Raw genomic sequence first — 22,557 nt, 5'->3', positions numbered from 1 at the left:
AGTTCCTCCTTGTGGTCAAGACTCTGTCCCTAAGGATAGGGATTTAACCACAGAAGTTGATTTAGGAATTTTGGAATTTGGTGCCATTTATTTAATGCTTTGTTGTATTTGCATAGGCATGTATGACATCTTTTTGGTAAGGCTCTGCACTTATTTCAGTAGTTGAGTTTTTTTAAATGGCATTTATTTCACAAATGATCTTTCTTTCTTCTAGTTCTGGGATTACCGCCAGCCTCGAAAATACCTCAATATTCTACCTTGCCAGGTGCCTGTCTGGAAGGCCAGATACACGGTGAGTGACCCACCCTACCTCTTGCTAGGAAACTTCCTCTTGGGGTTCCAGACACAAGGGGCCCAGGTACATTTTCTCTTATTTACTTTATGAGGCACTTTTCTCTTTCTGTCTTGGATTAGGGGTGGAACAAATGTGATAATGACAGCATAAATGCTAACTATTTAAAAATGTGTTCTTGGAATGTTGGGTAGGTCTCTGCACTAGAATTGCTGACCAAAGCTTGACAGAAAAGATACTAATAGCAGGGCAGCAGGGTGGATGGAGGAGAGGGTTAAGAGGCTTGAAGTCATTGAATTGTGGTGGGAAGAACTCTGGCTTTAGATTCAGAAGACGTGGGTTGGGGGCCCATCTCTGCCATCTCATATGTGTGTGGCCTTGGGCAAGCCACTTGATGACTTTGAGCAGAAATTTCCTCCTCTGTAGAATGCAAATAATAATTTTTACCATGCCTTCCTTTTTTTTTTTTTCATTGTGATAAAATTCACCATTTTAAAGTGTACAATTCAGTGGCATTTAGTATATTCACAATATGCCTTCCTTTTGAAATACTGTATATGAATGTGGTTTGTAAATCAAAATGCTACAAATAGAGGGGGTAGGCTCTTATCAACCTTCCAGCAAGTTTTCCATTGCCACATTGATAGCTGCTGATCAGAGAGAATACATTTCTTTCCTTTAATGTCAATTTGAAAGCAAGCACAGAGATGAATAAAGCTACCTTTTTATACCTGAGGCTGTCACCCCGAGGCATTATGGAGCAAAGAAGATAATTTGAGTATTAAGTTGTTTTTGTATCTGGGATCACTTGCCAAGAAATCAGACACTGTTCTTATAAATTAACATCTCTGGATTAAAATGTTTGCTTTAAAAATTAAACACAAAAGTCTAGGAGTGCTACCAGAAGAAAAAGTGAAGATAAATGTGCTGTTAGGTGCCTATGGTTTATTCCTTAAAAAACAGAGTCTAATTATCAACCAAATGGGCCCGTCAGCTAGCAGACTGGATGCTGCTAGGTAAGACGTGTCAATCCTGAAGTTAACAAAGTTTCCCTTCAAGTGGTCGCAGTATGCGGGGCAGTGGGAAGGTGATGTTCATGTGGATGGTGTGCTCTGGTGCATTTCCACGTGGCAAGGAGTACATTTGCTCCTCCAGGGTTTTCCCTAGTCAGCCTTGCCTACTTGTTCTGGGAAAGCACTCAGTAACTCTCACGAGGGAACTCATGGGGAGCAGCTAGTGTATTCCAGTGCACAGCAGTCAGAGCCATTTGCTTATTTCGGAATTTTAAAAGTTCTTCTCCAAGCATTTGGCTCAGCCTGATTTCTTACTTACTGTGGTCCCTTCCTCAGGCCAAGAGAGGAATAGATGTGATGGTCAGCTTATGGTATTTGGGAAAATTTTCCCCAGGTGGACTGGGGCCTTGTATCATCAAGTTTATTTTAGTTAGGAAGAATTCCAGCTTTGGAAACTCAAGACTCAGCTGATTCTCCTTGGAATAACCACTTTCTTTTCCCTTTCTTGCCATAGCCTTTTAGCAATGGATTAGTGACCGTGATGGTTCCCCAGCTGCGGAGGGAAAACAGCCTCCTCCTGTGGAATGTCTTTGACTTGAACACCCCAGTGCACACCTTTGTGGGGCACGACGACGTGGTGCTGGAGTTCCAGTGGAGGAAACAGAAGGAAGGTGAGTGGGACCGGAGACCTGCTGCCTGCTTTCCTTCTGAGCTCTGCTGGACAGCAGGACCAGTCACTGTTGCCATGGAGTCCAGTAAGGAGGATACAGAAACAGGGCTGGGCTTTAGGAACCAGACAGTCAGGGGGCCACCACCTTTAATCATGGATGAGTGAAGGGACCACATGTCTGCTGTTCTTCCTCCAAGTTCCCTCTTCTTCTCTGATTGTCAGTGTAGACTCTCCGTTGGAAGAGATCTGCTATAGCAAGAGGTTCGTAGAGATCTGTTGTTGGATCCAAAAGGCTCTGGGCTCACTACCCTCAGATGTGCAGGGCATTTGTCCCTTGCCACTTGTTGACGAGGAAGACCCAAGGTGGTCATTAGTGCTGTCCACCACATACCCCCAGTTCTCCACAAACACATAGTGGCATTTTACCTCCTATGCCTGTGAACATAGGTTTAACCAAATGACTTGCTTCGATCATGACACATGAGCAGAACTGCTGCGGTCGCTCCTGGGTTGAAGGGTGAGGAGCCGGTGTGCAGCTACATGCTCCCTTTGCCTCTGCCACGGCAACTGGCAGAGCTCCAGATGGAGCTGCTCCCAGCACATCCCGGCATGAGGATGAGATAGAGACGTAGAACAAGCCAGAAGTCCTTGCTTTAAGCCACAGAGCTTTTGAGGTTGTTTGTCATTGCAGCTTCATCGAGCCACCCTCACTGTTGTGGGTCCTAAGCGTAATGGGAGTCAATGGCCTTAGTTTCTCCACTACCTCATCACGCAGGTTGAGATGCAGCCTCTCCTTTCTTGAGATCTTATTGTCGTGACCTCTCAATGTTTGACAAAACAGAAGTCTATTTCTCAGTGTTTCCATATTATGGAAGGGAGGCCAGGCAGGTGGAGCCATGTGACTTGTCCGGGCTCCCAGGAAAGGTCTCTAGTGGACCTGGGATCCAAGCAGTCATCTTCTATCCCACTCGTCTGTGACCCTCAGAAACCTCTTCTGGGGTATTTACTGAAGGGACTCATTTGATCATCCTCTCAACTTTCCTTATTTCCAAAATCTCTCGTTTTCAGAAACATGAGGCTGCCTGGTCTTTATCCCACCAATTGCATGCATGGCTTTTAGATTTCAACTTAATTGCTTGCATCTTGCCATAGAAAATATTAATAGATGGTGTAATTTCCTCAGTCTGGCAGGGAGGGGTTGCACTTTAGTTTTGTACGGATATAAAAAGTTTTTAGCAGCCCATTTTTAGTTATGTCATCTTTAAGCTGGTGGGTGAATTATATGAATTGAAACTGTCTAGTGAGTAGCAAAATTTTGAGTACAAGTTACAGGTTTTTTAAAAAAAATTCTTTTTTATTATGAAATATATCATGTATCTAGAAAGTTACATAGAACACGTATAGTTTAAGAAATAATTATAAAGTTAAACTGTGTTGTAACCACCACAAAGATCAAGAAAGAGAACGATGCCAGAACCCCAGAAGCTTCCTGATCACAATCCCCTCCCTCCCCACAGAGCTAATGCTTATGACAGCAACTTCTGTGTGTTTCATTTATGGTTTCACCACCTATTTGTGAGTCCCTAAAAATAGTTTAGATTTGTCTGCTTTTGAACCTTGTATAAATTTAATCACCTGCGTGCATTTTTATTCTGGTCCTCCTTGGGGTTATGTCCCACTAAATCCATTGAAAATTGAACTTATTGTTAAGTTGAAAAAATGTATTTAATACACCAAACCTACTGAACATCATAGCTTAGCCTAGGTTACCTTAAACGTGCCCGTAACACTTATATTATTCTACATACAGTTAGGCAAAATCATCTATTGCAAAGCCCATTTTATAATAAAGTATGAAATATCTCATGTAATTTATTGAATACTATACATTATACCAGAATTGTGATGGTTTCGCACCATCATAAAATCAAAAAAACATAAGTCAAATCAATTTTTATTGGACCACCTCATGCTTTGATTTTGATTTTCATGTGGTGAAGGGTCTCTGAAAGAGGTAGGAAGAGAAGGAGGATGTTATGGCTGAGGGAAAAGGAGGCTTCTTGAAGGAAATGGTAGTTACTGGTTTCATGTGTTGCTGAAGGATCAAAATGCAGAGTAAGAGAAAAGCATTTAATTGAACAAATAGGAAGCGATAGGATTATTATAATAGGAATTCCAAAAGGGAATTGAGGATAGAAACCAGATTGTAAGGTAGCATCAGCTGAGGCAGCATGAGCCAGTTTTGTGAATGAAGTCCCCCTCAAAGGCAAGGAGTAGAAATAAACCAGTGGGCAGAGCTTGCCGCCCTCTCTATGGCAAGGCAGGGAGGAGATGTGAGCATGGGAGTCCTGGACTTAAGGGCCCAGGGGGAGTGAGAGTGGGAGAAGGTGGGCAGTTGACGATTGAGTTTGGGCGTACCTTTTCCTCAAAGTCAGGGGCATGAAAAGAGGCCAGGTATAGGGTCGTAAGGTTGTTGATGTGGACATGAGGCTGGATGGTGGCACCTGTGGTAGGCAGTGGTTCAGAATAGTTGCTGTCTGGTTAGCTGTGCCTAGGGACATAGAAAACAGTGAGGAGCGGGTTTTTGGTTGAAGGTGGTGACACAGGGAAGCAACTGATGAGGAAGAGAACTGGCCCTCGTTTTGCTGCTCAATCTCCCTGCTACCTTGGACAGATCATGTTCTCTGTCGCCTCAGTTTTCCCATCCATAAAATGAGGGAATTAGATGAAATTATTTCTAAATTCTTTGCTCTCTGAAGATGGCCACGAAGGAGATTCTAGATACTGCATAATTACCCCAGAATGTCCTAATCTTTGATAAAGCTCTTTGCTAAAGCACCCTGAACCTTTTCAGAATAATTTCCCTCTAACCAGATCTAATATGTGAAAACATGAATATTAAGGATGAATTATTCATTTTTTAAAGAGATGCATCACTTTACCAAAAAAATTCTTTTAAATGGTAAGATGTCATGATGCATTTAAAACAATTCATTTTACAAAGAATATATTCATCCCCAGCTCCTCAAGAGTGTATAAAAGGAAGAACATTTGCAGAGGTGAAAGTTTAGTGTGACATTAAATCCCAGCATCACTCTTTACCTGCTAATTTGCGAGTTATTCTTTCACTTCATTTAAGTTTCTGCTCAAATGTAATTTCCTCAGGGAGTTCTATCTAAAAATAGCTCCATCATCAGTCTCTGTCCTCTTATCCTGTGTTATTTTTTATAGCAGTTATTTTCACTACTGGATGTTTCATGGTATCTTTATTTGTCTGTTTCCACCAGTGGAATGTGAGATCAACAAAAATAGAAATTATTTTATTCATGCTGTAGTCCTGGTACTTAAAACAGTACCTGGCATATAGGAGATGTTCAATAAATATTTGTTGGATGGATGGATGGATGGATGGATGGATGAATCTCACTCGATTGCAACCTGTAGCAAAGTGGATGTTGCATCTGGAAGAATTTCCAGGATTCTTATTTGGTGATTTTTAGGGTCCAAGGATTACCAATTGGTTACGTGGTCCCGGGATCAGACCTTGAGAATGTGGCGGGTGGATTCCCAGATGCAGAGGGTATGTATTCAATGCTCTTGTGGAGCAATGTAGCTGGATTCACTAGAAACTTAACCAAGAAATGTAAGATTCAGTATTTGTGGAAGTTAGAGCTTACATGAGAGAGATTTAATACGTACTTGCTGGTTGGCTGAGTATGTGTATGCCACACTGAGCCTTTGAGGTCTTTAAGAGCCAACTTCAGTATTCAGCACTTTAAGGCTGAAGAGGCTGTGTCTTTTCTCTCCTGTCCTAGTGTAAGGTGGTATGAGAAACCTGCTGGGCAAATGGCCTGTGGTCTTCATTTCTTTGTCTTACTCTAAATGGGCTACCCTTTACTCTGGTGAAAGGTAAGAAGCCTACCCTCCTACTCTGCAAATGTTTAGAGCTCTCAGCTCTCAGCACGAACAACACTGCTTCTTTGAAGCTTTTCCTTATTTTCCCCCATAAATGATATCCATTTCTTCTATGAACCACAGTGGTGCCTGGTGTGAACTGCTTTTGTGACCTTTGCTTTGCCCTGCCTCATCACCAGGCTCTGTCCTCTCCTCATCCTATGGCTAAATTTTTTTTTTTTTTTTTTTTTTTTTTTTGAGACAGAGTCTCACTGTGTTGTCCTGGCTAGAGTGCCGTGGCATCAGCCTAGCTCACAGCAACCTCAAACTCCTGGGCTCAAGCAATCCTTCTGCCTTAGCCTCCCGAGTAGCTGGGACTACAGGCATGCGCCATCATGCCCGGCTAATTTTTTCTATATAATTTTAGTTGTCCGATTAATTTCTTTCTATTTTTAGTAGAGACGGGGTCTCGCTCTTGCTCAGGCTGGTCTCGAACTCCTGAGCTCAAACTATCCACCCGCCTCGGCCTCCCAGAGTGCTAGGATTACAGGCGTGAGCCACCGTGCCTGGCCTAAATTTTCTTGATGGTGGGAAAATTATCTCATTTATATCACATCTCCCACAACACTTGGCACACTGCTTTGCAAAGAATGGACAGAAAGTGCTGGGTAAAATTTCAATACTACTTACATGAAGTCACGCTGAAGCATTTTGGTCAAGTCTTAAAACCTTATTGCCTTTTCAATCTGTTTTCTCCAAAAGGCACAATTTGTACCAAATGCTTTGAGGTTATGATAGTTTTGCTCTTGGGTTAGCTGAATAACTCCACTAGGGCTTGGAATTTAATTTTTTCTAAGGCTTGTATAAACTCTGATCGTGATGGAAAATTTTCAGAGCTGAATAATAGGGTCTATTATCCTGTGTGTTTAGTCAGAGAGTTGGTGGTGGGTAAAATCTACTTCAATTGTGTCAGTTCTTGGCTGACACATCTCTATCCTTTGTCATTCCCATGTTTAAGTCAGGATTCTTTAACCAGACACGATGATCATTTCCACTGACTTCTCTAGACCTGCATCTTCTATCCTTTGTTACAGCTTTGTGCAAATGACATATTAGATGGTGTCGATGAGTTCATCGAGAGCATTTCTCTTCTGCCGGAGCCAGAGAAGACGCTGCAGACTCAAGATACAGATCACCAGCACAACTCAAGCCATGGGGAGGAAGAAGGTAATGTGTCAAAATGATGTCTCAGGTGAGGTGCCGCTCTGTGCATTTCAGAGTGTGGCAGATACCCAGAACCGCTGTCTGACTCATTTTCAAAAATGTTTACCTACGTCGATCTTCTGTCTCCTGCCAGCCTTAAAGGAAGATCCCCCTAGCAGTCTCCTGGAAGAGAGGAAATCAGATCAATTGGGCTTGCCTCAGACACTGCAACAGGAGTTCTCCCTGATCAATGTGCAAATCCGGAATGTCAATGTGGAGGTACCTAGTTTAATAAACTGTCCCTGATGCTTGCCGATGGCAGCTTGTGGGAGAGGGGACTATTTCAGCAATGATTTTGGCTAGAAAATAGATTTGTTACTTTAACAGGCAGGGCTCTCTGCTTGCTTTTTTATTTCCTAGGTTTTCTAAAGAAATAGGTGTTTCACGAATGCAGATGCTAACTCTATTCTTTTCTTCCGAGATGAGCTAAAGCATAAACTGGTGCTCATGTACCTTAGCGCCTCTTTAGATGCTCCTGCATCTCATTTTGCTGCGTATGATGATACTTGGATCTGGGGAGGCTTAGTGACTTGGCAGGGGTTGCTGGTGAAGTTAATGGCAGAGCTGACTTTGGAAGCCGAACTCCTGACTCTCTGAGGCTCTTTGTGCTGTGCTATACTAGCTTCCTGTACACACTGGTCATGTCCTTGGTGATTTAGAGTCACAGTAAGAAGGTAACCAAAATCTCTTTCTTCACTTAGCACACGGAACAGTTACTCTTTTCCTTTTGGGCAGGTATCGAAATTCTTTGCTTCAGAGAGTTGAGTAGTTCTCCAGGAAGGAGTTTTAAGGCCCGATTAGTTTTTCTTTTGCCCAGATTCAATTAACAGTTGGCCAGAGTTGTGTGCCGTTACATAATTATCTCATGTGGCCTTTAAAAATAACTCTGCAATAAGTGATTTTATCCTCACTTTACAGATGAGGAAACTGAGACATAAAGAGATGAAATGGCTTGTCCAAGGTTAGCAGCTATTTGGTGGAATAAATAATATTTGAGCCTAAGTCTCCAGATTTCCCACATGTGGTTCTTTGCACCATACTCCAGCTGCTGTCTCTAGTTGGCAGCACAAAAAATCAAAAGATATAAAGGATTCTTTGATTAGTTGGTTATCTACATCAACTTAGTTTATATTCCCTTTGTTCCAGTTGAGAACAGCATGGATACCTACTGATCTAGTTTATTTTATTATTTTTTAAGAGACAAGGTCTTGCTCTGTTGCCCAGGCTGGAGTGCAGTGGCATGATCATAGCTCACAATAACCTTAAATTCCTGGGCTTAAGCAGTCCTCCAGGCTCAGCCTCTGGAGTAGCTGGGACTACATACAGGCACACGCCACCATGCCCAGCTAATTTTTGTGTGTGTGTGTGTGTGTGTGTGTGTGTGTGTGTGTGTGTGTGTGTAGATAGGGTCTTGCTATGTTGTCCATGCTGATCTCAAAACTCCTGGCCTCAAGCAATCCTCCTGCCTCGGCCTCCCAAAGTGCTGGGATTACAGGTGTGAGCCACCCTGCCTTGCCTTGATCTAGTTTAGGAAGATCTTGATTCTTTTCCTCCGGAGTACTTTTAAAAAATTATTGAGATATAATTCACCTATTATAAAATTCACCTTTTGAAAGTGTACAATTTAGTGGTTCTGAGTATATTCACAAAAGTTGTACAACCATTACCACTGTCTAATTCCAGAACATTCTCATCATCCACAGAAAAAACCCTGTGCCCATTAGCAATCACTCCCTACTCTCCCTTTCCCCAGCCCCTGGCAACCACTAATCTACTTTCTGTCTCTGTGGATTTTCCCAGGAGTACTTTTTAAATTTGGTCAGGTTTTTCTGCAGATTCCTTCTGGAAAAAAAAATAAACAAATAAAAAATAAATTTGATTAGGTTGTTTAGCTTCTTCCTGCATTATTTTCTCATCTACCTCACAGCTTTGGGATGAAGTTTTTTAAAGTCTAAATACTTTGAACTTATTATTACATTGATAAAAAATTTAAAAATCTGTTTTGAAAAAGAATTATCTTCCAAACTCATTTGTCTTTGTAGAGTCTTTTCCTTCACCCAATTGCTAGGAACATGGAGCATTCAGTTAGCTTATTGAAATCCATTTACATCTAAAGACCCTTTGTAGTTTGTCTCCAACGCAGCTGTGGGTTTGTCTCTTGCAGATGGACGCGGCGGATAGGAGCTGCACGGTGTCTGTGCACTGTAGCAGCCATCGCGTCAAGATGCTGGTGAAGTTCCCCGTGCAGTACCCGAACAATGCTGCCCCTTCCTTCCAGTTTGTCAACCCCACGACCATCACATCCACCATGAAAGCTAAGCTGCTGAAGGTGGGGATCTGAGTTCCCAAATTCTCCTTGCTGTTGTAAGAGAAGAGCTCTGCTAGTGTGTATCACTGTCTGCACTGAGTAGCAAAAGGAAAGTTTAAGGAAAATTCTGATAGTTAAGATTTGGAAGTCACCTGTTTTTTACACACTGCAGCATTAGCAATGCAACCATTGTGCCTGCCATTCACTTTGTGTAGAAACATTAGAGCAGTGGTCCTTAACCTTTTTTTGGGTCATGGACCCCCTTTGAAAGTCTAATGAAAATCATGGACATTTCCTCAGAAAAATTTGCACAATTGTTGCATAAAATTTCAGAAATATTAATGTAAATATAGGAATTACATATAATCTGCCCACAGTGCTCATTTAAGCTATACATTCATCTCAGGTTAGGAACCCTGCAATACAATTTCATTTACTTAGAAACAATAGGCAAGTGTGTTCTGAAGCTAAAAGATGTTTTATAATCAGAAAAAAAAATGTATAAGGTCATAAAAAAAAAAATCCCATCAAAGGAGCTGGTGTTATCCTAGAGATAGGCTGGCTAGCTGCACAGGCAGAGTCTGGATGGGGGCACCACAGCCTGGCATCTGATGTGTAACCCTGCGGATTCAGAAACTTGATATGTCAGTTCATCCAGAGCTAATTGGACGGAATCGCCACGAAACAGCTTCATGAGCCAGGCACGATACACCTTTTTCAGTTTGAGCAGTGTCATAAGTGAAGGAACTGAAATGTCCTGACAAACCCAGAGCAACCTGAATGTTGTTCATTTTTTGCTCAGTTTAGATCATACATACTTGACTGTTCCATTTTGTTGGGGTATCAAATGTAACTAGAAATTTTTCAAGTGGTTAAGGATCTCCGAGGTGCTAATTACTCAGATTTTGTCGTATTTGATGTATTAAACTTGGGATCTGAATACTTCATTGCCTAGTTTGGGCATCCAAAAAGGATAGCCTTTTCTATTGGCATAAAATGGTAGGATTAGGAAGTGTCTTTAAAGGTCTAATTCAGTGCTGTCTAGTAGAAATATAATGCATGCCAGATGGAATTTTTTAATTTTCTAGTAGCCACACTAAAGAAAAAAAAATTAAAAGTAACAAGTAAATTAATTTCAGTAATATTTTTATTTAATCTAGTGTATCCAAAATATTATCATATGAACATATAACCATTATAAAATTATTGAGGTATTTTGTACTCTTTTTTTGGCACTAAGTCTTCAACATTTGCTATGACTTTTACACTTACAGCACCTGTCAATTTGATCTAGCGAAATTTCACGTGCTCCATACCCCCATGTGGATAGTGACAGCACAGGTCCAATTTAAATGCCTGTCTTCAGTGTGTATATGTCAATTCATGTCTATAGCATGTGCTTTAAAAAGTTAGGATTTACACTTTTTATTTTTTTTGAGGCAGAGTCTCGCTCTGTCACCCCAGGTAGAGTGTGGTGGCGTCAGCGCACTACAACCTCAAACTCCTGGGCTTAAGCAATTCTCCTGCCTCACCCTCCTGAGTAGCTGGGACTACAGGAGCCTGCCACTGCACCCAGCTAATTTTTCTATTTTTAGTAGAGACCAAGTCTTGCTCTTGCTCAGGCTGGTCTTGAACTCCTGAGCTCAAGCAATCCTTCCATCTCTGCCTCCCAGAGTGCTAGGATCACAGGTGTGAACCACCACGCCCGGCCAGGATGTATACTTTTAAAGGACACAAAAGATACATTATAATTTTCACTGAAGTGAAATGTGTTCCCCCTGGTTTGTCAGAGCAATTTTCAGTCCAGCCCAGTGGGTATTACTTCAAAGGTGCTGAGATTTCTTATGGAGGGCATGGGGTCACGGAAGAGGAAAGAGGCAGAATTCACTAGAATTTATTAGAAAATCTCAAAACCAGCATGTGCCTGCTGTGGCTAAGGGAAGAGCTTCTCTAGGAGGGTTCAGGGATGAATCCTTCTCTTTTAGCCTCTGTAGAGGTGAAAATTGGTACACTGTCAGAAGCCTTGAAGCTTCTGCCTCCCTGCGGCACCATTGCTTCTGACCACTTTGCAGAATTCAAGCCAATCAGGAGAAGGACATTGCTCTTCTTGACTGTCTTTTGGGCCTTTTCTAGATCCTCAAGGACACGTCCCTGCAAAAAGTGAAGCGAAACCAGAGCTGTCTGGAGCCCTGCCTGCGCCAGCTCGTCTCATGCCTCGAGTCCTTTGTGGTGGGAAGCATGAAATTGTTGCACCCACTTATGCTTTGAGTTTTCTATCATTTCTTTCTCCCTTAAATCGTGGGCTCCCTCGTTTTGTAATATTGAGTCTTTATTTTGTAAATCAGTTTGCAGACAGGTTGTGGGTTTTAGTTTGTTGATTTTTAAATTTCAGAACCAGGAAGACAGCGCTTCCAGCAACCCGTTTGCGCTCCCAAACTCCGTCACACCCCCCTTGCCAACCTTTGCACGGGTGACCACTGCCTATGGGTCATACCAGGATGCCAATATCCCCTTTCCTAGGACTTCTGGGGCCAGGTTCTGTGGAGCAGGTTGGTCTCTTTTTGGTTCTCTGATTCTGGATTTTGAGAGAAAGCAGCTAAGAATGTTGTATATTCTGTATAAACATTTTTGTCAGAAAATTTTTATTTCATTTTATTTCCTGAATACTCAAAAAGACTTTTGCGGTGGTGTTATATGGTCTGGTGCCGAATTGGTGTCTGTGGACTTATGCTAAGAACGCTCACCAGAATTGTAGCCTTAATTGTTTTCATTTGGATGAGCTTGGATTTGAGTCTTCAATCAAAGCCCTAATTCCTATCAGGGGACAAGGTCCCCTAGGAAGTACCTAGGAAGACTTTATCCCATCCACATACGTTCTCTCTGCTGGATCCTGGAGAATGACCTTTGTTCCCGTTCAGGGTCATTGTAGCCATGAGCCTCTGCAATTTATGAAAATGTGTCTTACCCTCAGGTATATTGAGATAGAAAAGAGATTGGCCAATCCTGCCTGAGGATGTCCCACATCCAGCTCTTTGACACTGATGTGCACATGTGATGTCTCTTCCTCAGGTTATCTGGTGTATTTCACAAGGCCCATGACCATGCATCGGGCAGTGTCTCCGACAGAACCTACCCCGAGGTGAGCCTGGGGGACGCAGAAGCAATCTACATTCACAGGGCCAGCGAGGGCAGAACCTGGGAAGGACCACTGCGTTTGTCTTGGGACAATTTGCTTTAGTTCTTCATAAACTCCCATTATAAGATTTACTCAAGAAAGATGGAGGTTCATTAAATTGCAAAAAAGCTGAGATTTTTGCCATAAGGTTACTACCAGACCACTAGAAGGTGTAATGTGATAAAAGCTGTTGTCAAAACATGGAAAATTTTTTTTAGTGTGTTTTTCCCCTATTGCTAAAGTATTATTTACTTTATTGTAATCATTTTAATGTTATTATTTAGTTTAATTAACATTAAATAAAGCCAGAAAAATAATAGTAAGATTATCTTTAGTCCTGAAACACTAGTATGCCACTTCTGACATTACCAAAAAATGTGTGATTTTAAAAAATTACATAAGTAGTATGTTGGGAAAACTCAAATAATGTGGAAGTTTTAAATTGAAATGTGAAAGCCCTTCCTTTCCTTTTCCATGTGCCAGGGAGAGCCACTGTTAACAATGGAGCATGTTTCTGTCTAGTCGTCATTTTTTTTCCAACAGGTGATCTCGTGTAGCAGCTAGGAGCATGGACTTCAGAGCCAAACTTCCCCAGGTCCAAATTTTGGCCCTGTCATTCTATGACATTGGGCAAGTTATCTAAACTTCAGCTTCAGTTTCTTCAACAGTAACATGGGCATGATAATAGTAGCTGCCTCGTTAGTTGCTGGGAAGATTAAATGAGTTAGTCCCTGTAAAAGCATTTAAAATACCACCTGGCCCATTGGGAGTGCTCTAACTGTATTTTCTGTCACGATCACCAGTTTTTTAAACTTTATGATTATACGGTAGACTTCTGGTCCTGCAGTCTGGTGTCTAAGATAACTTGGAAGCCTTCTTGCTACCAACACCTGAATATATTGGATACAATATAGTTATCACAGTTATGAATGAATAACTGAGCTAATAAGGCAGAAAGAGGACTGGATGAAGCGTGTGAGCAGACACTACTGCTTTCCTGGGAGGCTGCCAGTCTCTGCAGTAACCCAGGCAGATAAGACCTTGGCCCCAAGAGAACTGGGGTTAAGTACCAGGGAACACCTGCATTACACCAGATTCCTTATTGGAAAGGTTGGACTAGAAAACAATCCCCTACTCTCAAAGGGAAACACCGAATATGTGTATCTGGACTTTGGATCAGAGGGGAAAATGTTCCTATTAGGAAGTTATTAAACTAATTGCACTTTATTAAAGTAGAAATTATAATACACAAATCTGAAGCATATGGCTGGATGACCAAGACTCACCTTAACAATATGGAATCTTCCACTCCACTAGCATGGTATATTTCTCCATTGTTGTGTGTCGTCTTTAATTTCTCTTAGCGACATTTTGTATTTTCACGTACATTTTAGAAATTAAATTTTCTCCTAAGTATTCGGTGTGTTTTAATGCTACTGTAAATGAAATTTTAAAACTATTTATTTTCTTAATGTTTGTTTCTAATATATATAAATACAGTAGATTTTTATAAATTGCCCTTGAATCTAAATTCACTTATTCTAGTAATTTGTCGATTCCTTTGAATTTTTTATATATGCAATCATAGAAGAATTCTATGCTTAGCCAGATAAAGTATTTTTCAGTTTTAAGAGTTTTATTTGGTTCTTTTTTTGGAGTTGCCATCTTCTTCCCATTTTGTCTGTCTTTTCCTCTTGGTGTTATCAAATGCTAAGAATAGCACTACTTAGAAATGTGAAAAGACCGTAGCCAGTATGGGTAATTCTCATTTTCAACTGCAGGTCTCTCTCAGCTTTGTCTGCTTATCACACTGGCCTGATTGCACCAATGAAGATCCGCACAGAGGCCCCTGGGAACCTTCGTTTGTACAGCGGGAGCCCCACTCGCAGCGAGAAAGAGCAGGTCTCCATCAGCTCCTTCTACTACAAGGAGCGGGTAAGTGCCAGGGCTGCCACCTTTGATTCTTACCCCTTCTCCTGGAGTACTGTTCTTGTTTCCCAGCCTGCCACATGTAGCAGCTAAATTAATAATCCCCCTGTAGTCTTTCACTTTCATAATTAATGTGTTCAAGAAAGGCCATCGCTTTGTTCTTTTTGGTTGGTTTTAACTATGATAAAATGTGTGTGTTGGTTGGTGGTAGCGGGGTGGGGGGAGGTTAGTTCTGTGTTCTTCACTCCCCATTTAACCCTGTCCTTGTAGTCCCCATTCACTGAGTTGATTCCCTTTATTTCAGGTAGGATAATTTAGCTTCAGGTCTTTGTTGGTATTCTGATGTTTGTCAACAAACTAAGAATGCCTCTGAAGGCTTGGAATCTTACCATGTTTGGAACTTCATAGTTGTGAGAGGTCCCCTAAAGTTGATGTCTAAAAGGTTTTCTCCCTAAGACTCCACTGAAGGACCCATTTGAGTGTAGCAGTTTATACAAAAGTCACCTGAACTTTTCCTTATGTTCCTAGATTCTTAAGGAACTCATTGTCCCTAAAGTAGTTATCATTAAGCTGTCAGAAACCTTTGGTGACAACAGCGTGGAGAATGTTGGCAGAGCGTAGGAATGATTCTAAGAACAACTTCTGTGTCATCAGATTGAGCCTGTGGCTTAGAAAGGCTTTTAGCCAGCATGATGTTTTTTGTTTTTTTGTTTTGTTTTGTTTTGTTTTGAGACAAAGTCTTGCTCTGTTGCCCAGGCTAGAGTGCCGTGGCATCAGCCTAGCTCACAACAACCTCAAACTCCTGGGCTCAAGCGATCCTCCCACCTGGGCTACCCACAGTGAGAGGATCACAGGTGTGAACCACCACGCCCGGCCAGGATGTATACTTTTAAAGGACACAAAAGATACATTATAATTTTCACTGAAGTGAAATGTGTTGAGACGGGGTCTTGCTCTTGCTCAGGCTGGTCTCAAACTCCTGACCTTGAGCAATCCACCCACCTCGGCCTCCCAGAGTGCTAGGATTACAGGCGTGAGCCACCACGCCCGGCCCGGCATCGTGTTTTAAACAGAGTTACCACTGAGCTACTTACTGCACACACTCAGTCCTTACAATTCTTTGTTGTTGTCTCTCACTAAATGAAAAATAATGGATTGTCTTTAATTAAAATGTGTTTTTAAAAAATTGAATTATTTTAAATAAAACACCAATTTCTAGAAAGTATTAGAAGTGTCTAACCTTCTTGGTTCACACTGATAGTTGACCATCTCTGACTTTATTCTTAGGGTTGTATGTGATTTAAATGAGTGACAGCAACTGATGTTTAAGACCAGACCAGTCTTGGGTGAAACCATTTAGCTGAACAGGGGAAAATGAGATTTTTGTTGCCTTTCTGGGCAATTTCCTGTAGTCCCCTTCCTCACGTCTCTGATGGAATTCTGCCCCCTTGGGTACTACAGACCTCCTTGGAACACCTACTAAACTATATCACACCCAAGTCCTTTACGTTAAAAATGGTTTGTTTTCTTTTCTTTTTCTTTAGGCCTGCAGGTAACTGAATAGGAGACTTGATAAACTGGTTAGGACTAAGTCATTTTATTGTCATAAAAGCCAAACAGACTTATGGTTGGGTAAATGTGGGAATTTTCTTCAGTATGGGGCCAACTCAAGGATATCTTTCAGTCAAACAGACAGTTATGAATTCCCCTTCGATTCACGTCATCTGCTACCCATGCTTGGGTTTGGACTGGGCAGTCTTGAGTTTGTGGTCGTGTGTAAAGCCCATGTCTAGTCAGAATAACTCCAGTTCCAAGATGGCACCTCTCCTCATGCAAAAGCATTTTTAAAGCCTATGTTTGTGTTTTTGGTATTCTGGCCTCTTTCACTACATACACCACAATCATAAAGAGGGACCAAAAGCAGGTGGATACCTGTCTCCTATCAGGTAGGATCTGCCGGGGAGCAGAGGAGGGATTGTGAGATTTTAGTGTGAGGTGTTCCCAGTGTGCTGCTTCTCCAAAGAAAATGGGCTATTAGTGTCCCCTAGTAAGTGGTCTTTACATTCTATTTCAAAGAGTGACCAAATAAAATGGGGGAATACTTTTATTACAATTTCATATGAAACTTTTGTATTGAAGAGTAGCACATACTGAAAAGTTCACAAATCATAACTGTATAATTCAGTGAATTAACAATCACAGAGTCAAAAAATAGAACATTACAAGAACGCCAGAAACCTTGGGAGGGATATGTTTTAATGGATGACATATAAAAATCATTAGGTTAAATCATGTGAAATTGCTGATATTTGATCATTTTTGACCTAAAAAAAGTTTGATGTGGGTCAACCTAATAGGTTAAGAAGGTAAAAAATGAGTAAGTCAGTTATTTAGTGGTGAATTTGAAGTAAACTTCTCTTTCCTTGAAGCTTGTTCGTGTCCATCCCATTTACATGGGGCAGAGGGGGGCACTGAAGAAATGGAATCACTTAGGCTCCTTTATCTTCTTCACAGCGGTCCATACTCCTTGAGGAGTATTTTCCAATCCTCAGGTGTCTAGTGTCACATGTCAAATGATACCACTTTTATTACTTTTGTTCTGGAAATGATTCCAGTTTACTAAATTTCTCTGTGCTTAAGTCTTCGTTTTCAGCCTAAATTGTTCTCCTCCATATTATGATTCCCTTTTAGATCTCTACCCCTGAGAGCTCTAGGTGGGTAAGAGTAAAGGACTGGAATATAACTGCATTAAGGCATAGCAATAAGGGAATTCTGGAGTATTTTTGTGATTACAAAAAATCTTTAGAGAGCCATTTGGAGATTCTTGTTTGTTTCTCTTGTTGCTTTTGTGTGTTTTTAACCTGCCCTACTTAGGTCATATTGTTATATTCACCTGATGTTCTCCAAATGAATTCCACAGTTTGCTCCTAAAAATTTTAACACGTAAGAGACCTAAAAAACTAGCAAATTTCATAGAAAGTCCAAAAACAAAGGGAGACGCTAGCATTCATTTGGCAAGTGGACCAAGTATTAATAGCTAATGAAATATTGTTCATTTCCAGGATAAATCAGGAGGCTCAGAATTTATGATAAGTATTAGATATTGCTTTACATTTTTAAAATTTTGCAACCTCCCACCCTTGCTTCAGTTTATGTCACTAAGATAGCTCTGATGTAAATAACTGGAGAGGTCTTTAATAGAATGCTTGCCAATCTCCATAAACAGATGGGGATTGTTAGCACATTCAGATTGTTAGCCAGGGTGCCTGCAAGAAGACGCCTCCTTGGGCTTACCTGCCTCTTTCCCTCCATTTCTCCAGGGCTGTCGCTTCCCCTGGCATCGCACTGCAGATATAGTCCTGCAGTCCCAATGTCAGGACACCCACTTCACTCATCATACCCCAACCACCCAGCAGAAAAAATCTGGTATTAAGCCTGTTGGAGAGTATCTTCCTTTTTAGGAATGGGAATGTACTCTCCATACATGTTCTCCTTCTCACCTGCTACAGGGGCACACAGTCTTCTGCCTATTTCGCCAGTTGCACTATGATCTTAGTCCTTGTTAGAGTTCCTGAAACCTCGATTGTAGTTCCTTTGACAGAGCTGTGTTGATGTCAGCCCCCTTATACCTTGAAACGTGACTACAGAATAATGAAATGGAAGCTTTGTTGGGAGTGTGGTGGGTTGGGAGGGAGGTGAGGGAATCCCAGTACTGCTGTTCAGGTTTTCCAGTCATCCCAATCCCCATTTTATAGTGTATTATTGTACCTTTTAATCCATCAGATGTGTGGGAAGCGTTCATTTTACTCTATATTTTTCCCTTTTAATTTTCTTGGTGTTTTTCTTCCCTCCTCCTGGGTGTAACGTTTTCACGCACAGATGTCTCCTCGCTCTGCCCGGCGACGTTGGTCCATACAAGCAATTAACGACTTCCCGGTACTGTGCGCTGTGCAAATACTCTCCTTGACTAATCCTGTCTCTACCCAAAGGCCCAAGAATAAAATGCCACCTGCCTGGCTTTGAGGAACCTGAAATGACAGGCTGGCTGGTTTTCGGGACCAGCAATAATAAATTTCTCACTTGGGGGAGTTCAGGCACCAAGGACTGCCTCCTTGTTCAATCGTGGACTTTCAAACGGGTTCATATTATTAAGGATCCTGAATGGACTTTTTTGCAAATGAAACTTAATACTGGGTTTCTTGGAAAGAACCCTGGTTGTAAGCTGTTAGCTCACCTGATTTCACTTGGGGCATTTGTATAATTTCTTGGAGCTTTCAAAAGCCCCCATTGGCATGGGGGGAGCAGAGGAAGATATAAGAGGCTTCTGCCATTTGTCTCTGTTTTTATAACCTTGGTCTAGTTCAGAGAGGGAGGTGCCCACGTGCTTCATTGGCATGACACATACGCTAATTTTTATCCTTTGGGAATTTTCTGGAATGATTTTTTTCCTTACCATCAGTATTTTGCATTGACAATAAAACCTCTGCTGTGGACATCCTCTGTTCCTTTTCTTTCTGTCTTACTCACTCCTATTGGCCATTTCCCCTCTTCTGTCTTCCTCTCCCATCCCCTTCATGTTTCAGTAACACCAAGGTGACCTCAAGCTGTGCAAAGCATGCTTGAGCTTTGTGTATAAAGAATGTTTCGGAGAATAGTCCTATAGCCTGTTCATATAAAAACCGGTTGAAATCAGGAGCCCTGATTAGCACGTACCACTACTGCCAACAACTTTTAGGTGGAGCCACCAACGTGGCCCCCTTTCCTCAAAAAGCCTGTCCCAGCAACCTAACTGCTGAATTTCCACTTGTCTGGAATCCCTACTCCCGCTGCTATTTAAATAGGACTCGTTTTGACTTGCTGCCCACTCTGCTGATTGTGCATTGCTGATGGGGTTGCTGCGAAGCAGTTGGTGGCTTATTCTTGGGCTGTTTTTACATTCAACCCATATATTGGCATCAATGTTGCCTCCGATTGTAGCAGTAATACTGGTGGTACAGTTGCAAGCTGGCTATTGGTTGTCATTCAGTGCTATTTGCACCAATGCCTCCCTCTCGCCCCTCCCCCATGCCTTTCTTCCCCACCCTCTTTGCCATAACTCCACGAACACCTTCTTGGTATGCTCAGAGGGGCGTCTGGTGCTCATCACGTATTAATTTGTCTGTCTTGCTTTGTCTCTCTTCCCTCAATCCCTTCTCATGAAATCTGTGGGGACGGGACATTTTCTACTGATGGAGCATTGAAAAGACGTAGGGGAAATGCAGAGTGCTCTGCCTCCCAGAGGTACCAATTTTACTGCACAGAAAAATCTCTCCATCGAAGCCCGTCAGAGTGGGACTGGAGCAATGCAGGAAGTTTAGGGCCTTTTAGACCATAGCACTTCCCTTCACTCAGAAAGGTTAACCAAACCTTAACCTGATGTGTCGTTGTTCTCTGGAACCAAAGAATCCCGAAAGACATCTATGTATTGTTACCTGATGGTTATATAGACAAGAGAGACTCCTAAAATCACCAGCAAGACAGTCAGTAGAAGAGTAAGGGTTAGGAGAGCTGTGGATGGACTGTGAACCCCTTTAGTTGCCAAAGCACTGGAGGAAACACCCTGAAAAATTGTCCGTCTACTTGTTAGGTAGGACCCAAGGCTCCAGTGAATATCTGATTCAAGATTTAGCATATCTGTATTTAGCCTTGTTATATCTGAATCCCCAGAATAATTAGCCACTAGGTGGGATTACTAAGTGACTCCTGCAGCCTGAAGGGGAGATAATTCAGGTTTAAAAGCCATTAACCAACAAATTAAAAAAAAAAAATACCAAAACAGTTTTACAGCCCCTTAAAGATTTTTGATAATATTTTACAGTTATTCTTTGCTGGATTAAAAAAAAACTAATATTGCTGTCCCATAATCACTTTCACAGTTCGATTCCTGGTGGCAGCTGTAATTAGGGTGATCCCATGTTGCAGAACCTCATTCTAGTATAAGCTCAAAGGCAGCTGAGTGAGGTTCCATAAAGCACCTCCTGTATATGCACTATAGATCAGACAGAATCACGTAGGAGCCTGGTGTCTCGAGAAGTCCCGGGAAATACAGACTGATTTCCATAATTCAATGAAGGATGATTGCAGAAAGTCGTCAAAGACCACTCCCCTTACATTTTCATCAAGTATTTATTGATAGCTCACATTGGTTTGTTTCTACTGATCTCTGTAACCCAAAGCTGCAAATGGGGGAAGAGTCCTAAGATAGCTCTTTGGACTCTGAGTTTTCTTCTCTCTGAATGTGCCTGGTTCTAACAAATGCACAAAAGGAGATTAAACAGTGTAAGGTACAGACCATCGAGCCCAGCCTACAATACAGCATCTTGGTCTGACTCGGGCCCATCCCCACGTGCAGCTGGGGAGCTGCAGGAGTCGCAGTCTCTGCACATCTTCACCAGACACTCTGGCTGAGCAGAACACAGTCACGATGCTCAGCAGAAAAGTGACTGAGGAACTGAGTCATTGTAGAGGGAGAGTGTTGGACAGGCATCACTAGAATCAAATGCTAATCTCCTTACATGCAGAGATGGATTCATTAAAAAATGGACCAAACTATTGACATATTAACAGGTAGCTTAGTCAGGATTTAATTTTTTTTAATCTAAAATCATGTACTGAAAATCAAGTTAAGAATGAGTTTAGCAGCCTGACAGGCCTGTATCAACTGTTAGGACTGTGACCTTGAGTAAGCCTCATCCCCACTTGTAAAATGGAAGTAATATCCTCAGATGTGTGGTGAGGCTAATGCTTACACAGAGTGAGCGGGAGCTAATATTGACAATTCTAAGTCAAACATTTATATACTTGAACTTGTGTCATTTGTCAGTTTTCAGATGAGCTAGTCTACTTGCAAATGAGCCGGTTTTGGCATATGGACCTTAATATAATTAATAATATGCTGTCATTAGGTTTCCTTTAGAAGTCAGGAAATTGTGGTTGTTTTCAGTGTATGCTGAAAGGTAGTAGACCTCATCTTTCCCAGGCCTCCGTTTATTTTGGCTGTGTAGCTAAACTGAGCTAGAGTGAATTGCTCAATTGTTTAAGTGCTTCTCGTTTTCTCTTTGTAATAAGAAGCCAGAGTGACTGCCTGGCGCAGTGTTTCAGAAGCCTTCCAGCCAACCTGGAAGACCAAATTAGGTGGATCATGTTCGTTCCAGGTGGCATCGTTTTAGCGTAGGTTTTTTCTTTTTTAATCCAGTACCCTAAATCTCATTTAAGATAACCAATTACATGGGACCTGTGCAAGTGTCTTTCCTGGAAATGAGTTTGTGTACCTTGTACCATCCCTGTTCTAGTTAAGCCCTTTGTGCTGTTCACTGTCACTGCAGGGTAGATATAGGCAAAATTACGCTCCCTAAACAGGCCACGTCATAGTATCTAGTGCATGTGTCACTACATCTATTTTAGGTCAATTAGCTGCCCGGCTCCAGCCCATTCTGACGGATGGTTTGCTCTTTAACATATTCTCCCCTTACTTGCCCCCATGTCAGGATGTTTGTGGCTAAAAGGGTAGTATTTTTGTAAGTTTGCACATAATTGTTTAGAAGAGAGCCAGAGCCAATAGACAGTGGAAGGTCTATCCTGCAATAATGGATTAAGCTTCCCCTCTTATTGCAGAATAATGACTTGGGCATGGATAAATAGTAAATAGTAATGGAATTGCTTCTTAAGATCAAATGGGTCAAGGCTCCAAATTGATAGCATAGCATATGTACTTACAAATGATGAACAATTCACAGATACTTCCACTAAACCTCTTTGTTTACCTGCCCTGAACTAAGTGCAGCTGTCCTGGATTTGGTAGGTTCCAAGACACATCATAACCCTGTAGCAGGTTGCATGGGGCAACTTTGGGATTAGATGGTTCATCAGTGGTCAGGAACGCCTGACTTTAGACCAAGACTAATTCATGGAAGAGTGATTGTATAAAAATCACTTGCAGAAAATGAGTATATTTGTGAGTAATCTAAGTAATTT

At 41.7% G+C, this 22,557-nt stretch overlaps 1 protein-coding gene across 5 annotated transcripts in view; it reads left to right on the top strand.

The window, feature by feature from the left end:
• Window positions 1-22,557, top strand: part of WDR59 (WD repeat domain 59) — a 65,377-nt gene that overhangs the window by 24,490 nt on the left and 18,330 nt on the right. For 4 of the 5 annotated variants that reach the window (XR_001137358.1, XM_012641555.1, XM_012641559.1 and 1 more), the window contains 11 exons: window positions 215-292; window positions 1,820-1,976; window positions 5,476-5,555; window positions 6,964-7,096; window positions 7,227-7,351; window positions 9,297-9,461; window positions 11,574-11,669; window positions 11,833-11,989; window positions 12,510-12,579; window positions 14,397-14,550; window positions 18,424-18,480. Coding sequence is in view for 4 of the 5 variants with exons in the window: in XM_012641555.1 (XP_012497009.1) it covers window positions 215-292; window positions 1,820-1,976; window positions 5,476-5,555; window positions 6,964-7,096; window positions 7,227-7,351; window positions 9,297-9,461; window positions 11,574-11,669; window positions 11,833-11,989; window positions 12,510-12,579; window positions 14,397-14,550; window positions 18,424-18,480 (1,272 nt within the window). In the remaining variant the exon portion in view is untranslated. The remainder of the gene's footprint in view (window positions 1-214; window positions 293-1,819; window positions 1,977-5,475; window positions 5,556-6,963; window positions 7,097-7,226; window positions 7,352-9,296; window positions 9,462-11,573; window positions 11,670-11,832; window positions 11,990-12,509; window positions 12,580-14,396; window positions 14,551-18,423; window positions 18,481-22,557) is intronic. The other variant, XM_012641556.1, reaches the window with a different exon arrangement.

The sequence above is a fragment of the Propithecus coquereli genome, unplaced genomic scaffold, assembly GCF_000956105.1.
Source record: "Propithecus coquereli isolate 6110/MARCELLA unplaced genomic scaffold, Pcoq_1.0 Scaffold165, whole genome shotgun sequence".
NCBI classification, from domain to species: Eukaryota; Metazoa; Chordata; class Mammalia; order Primates; family Indriidae; genus Propithecus; species Propithecus coquereli.
Note: the sequence above shows the minus strand (reverse complement) of the source record. Positions and strands in the feature narration are given on the sequence as shown.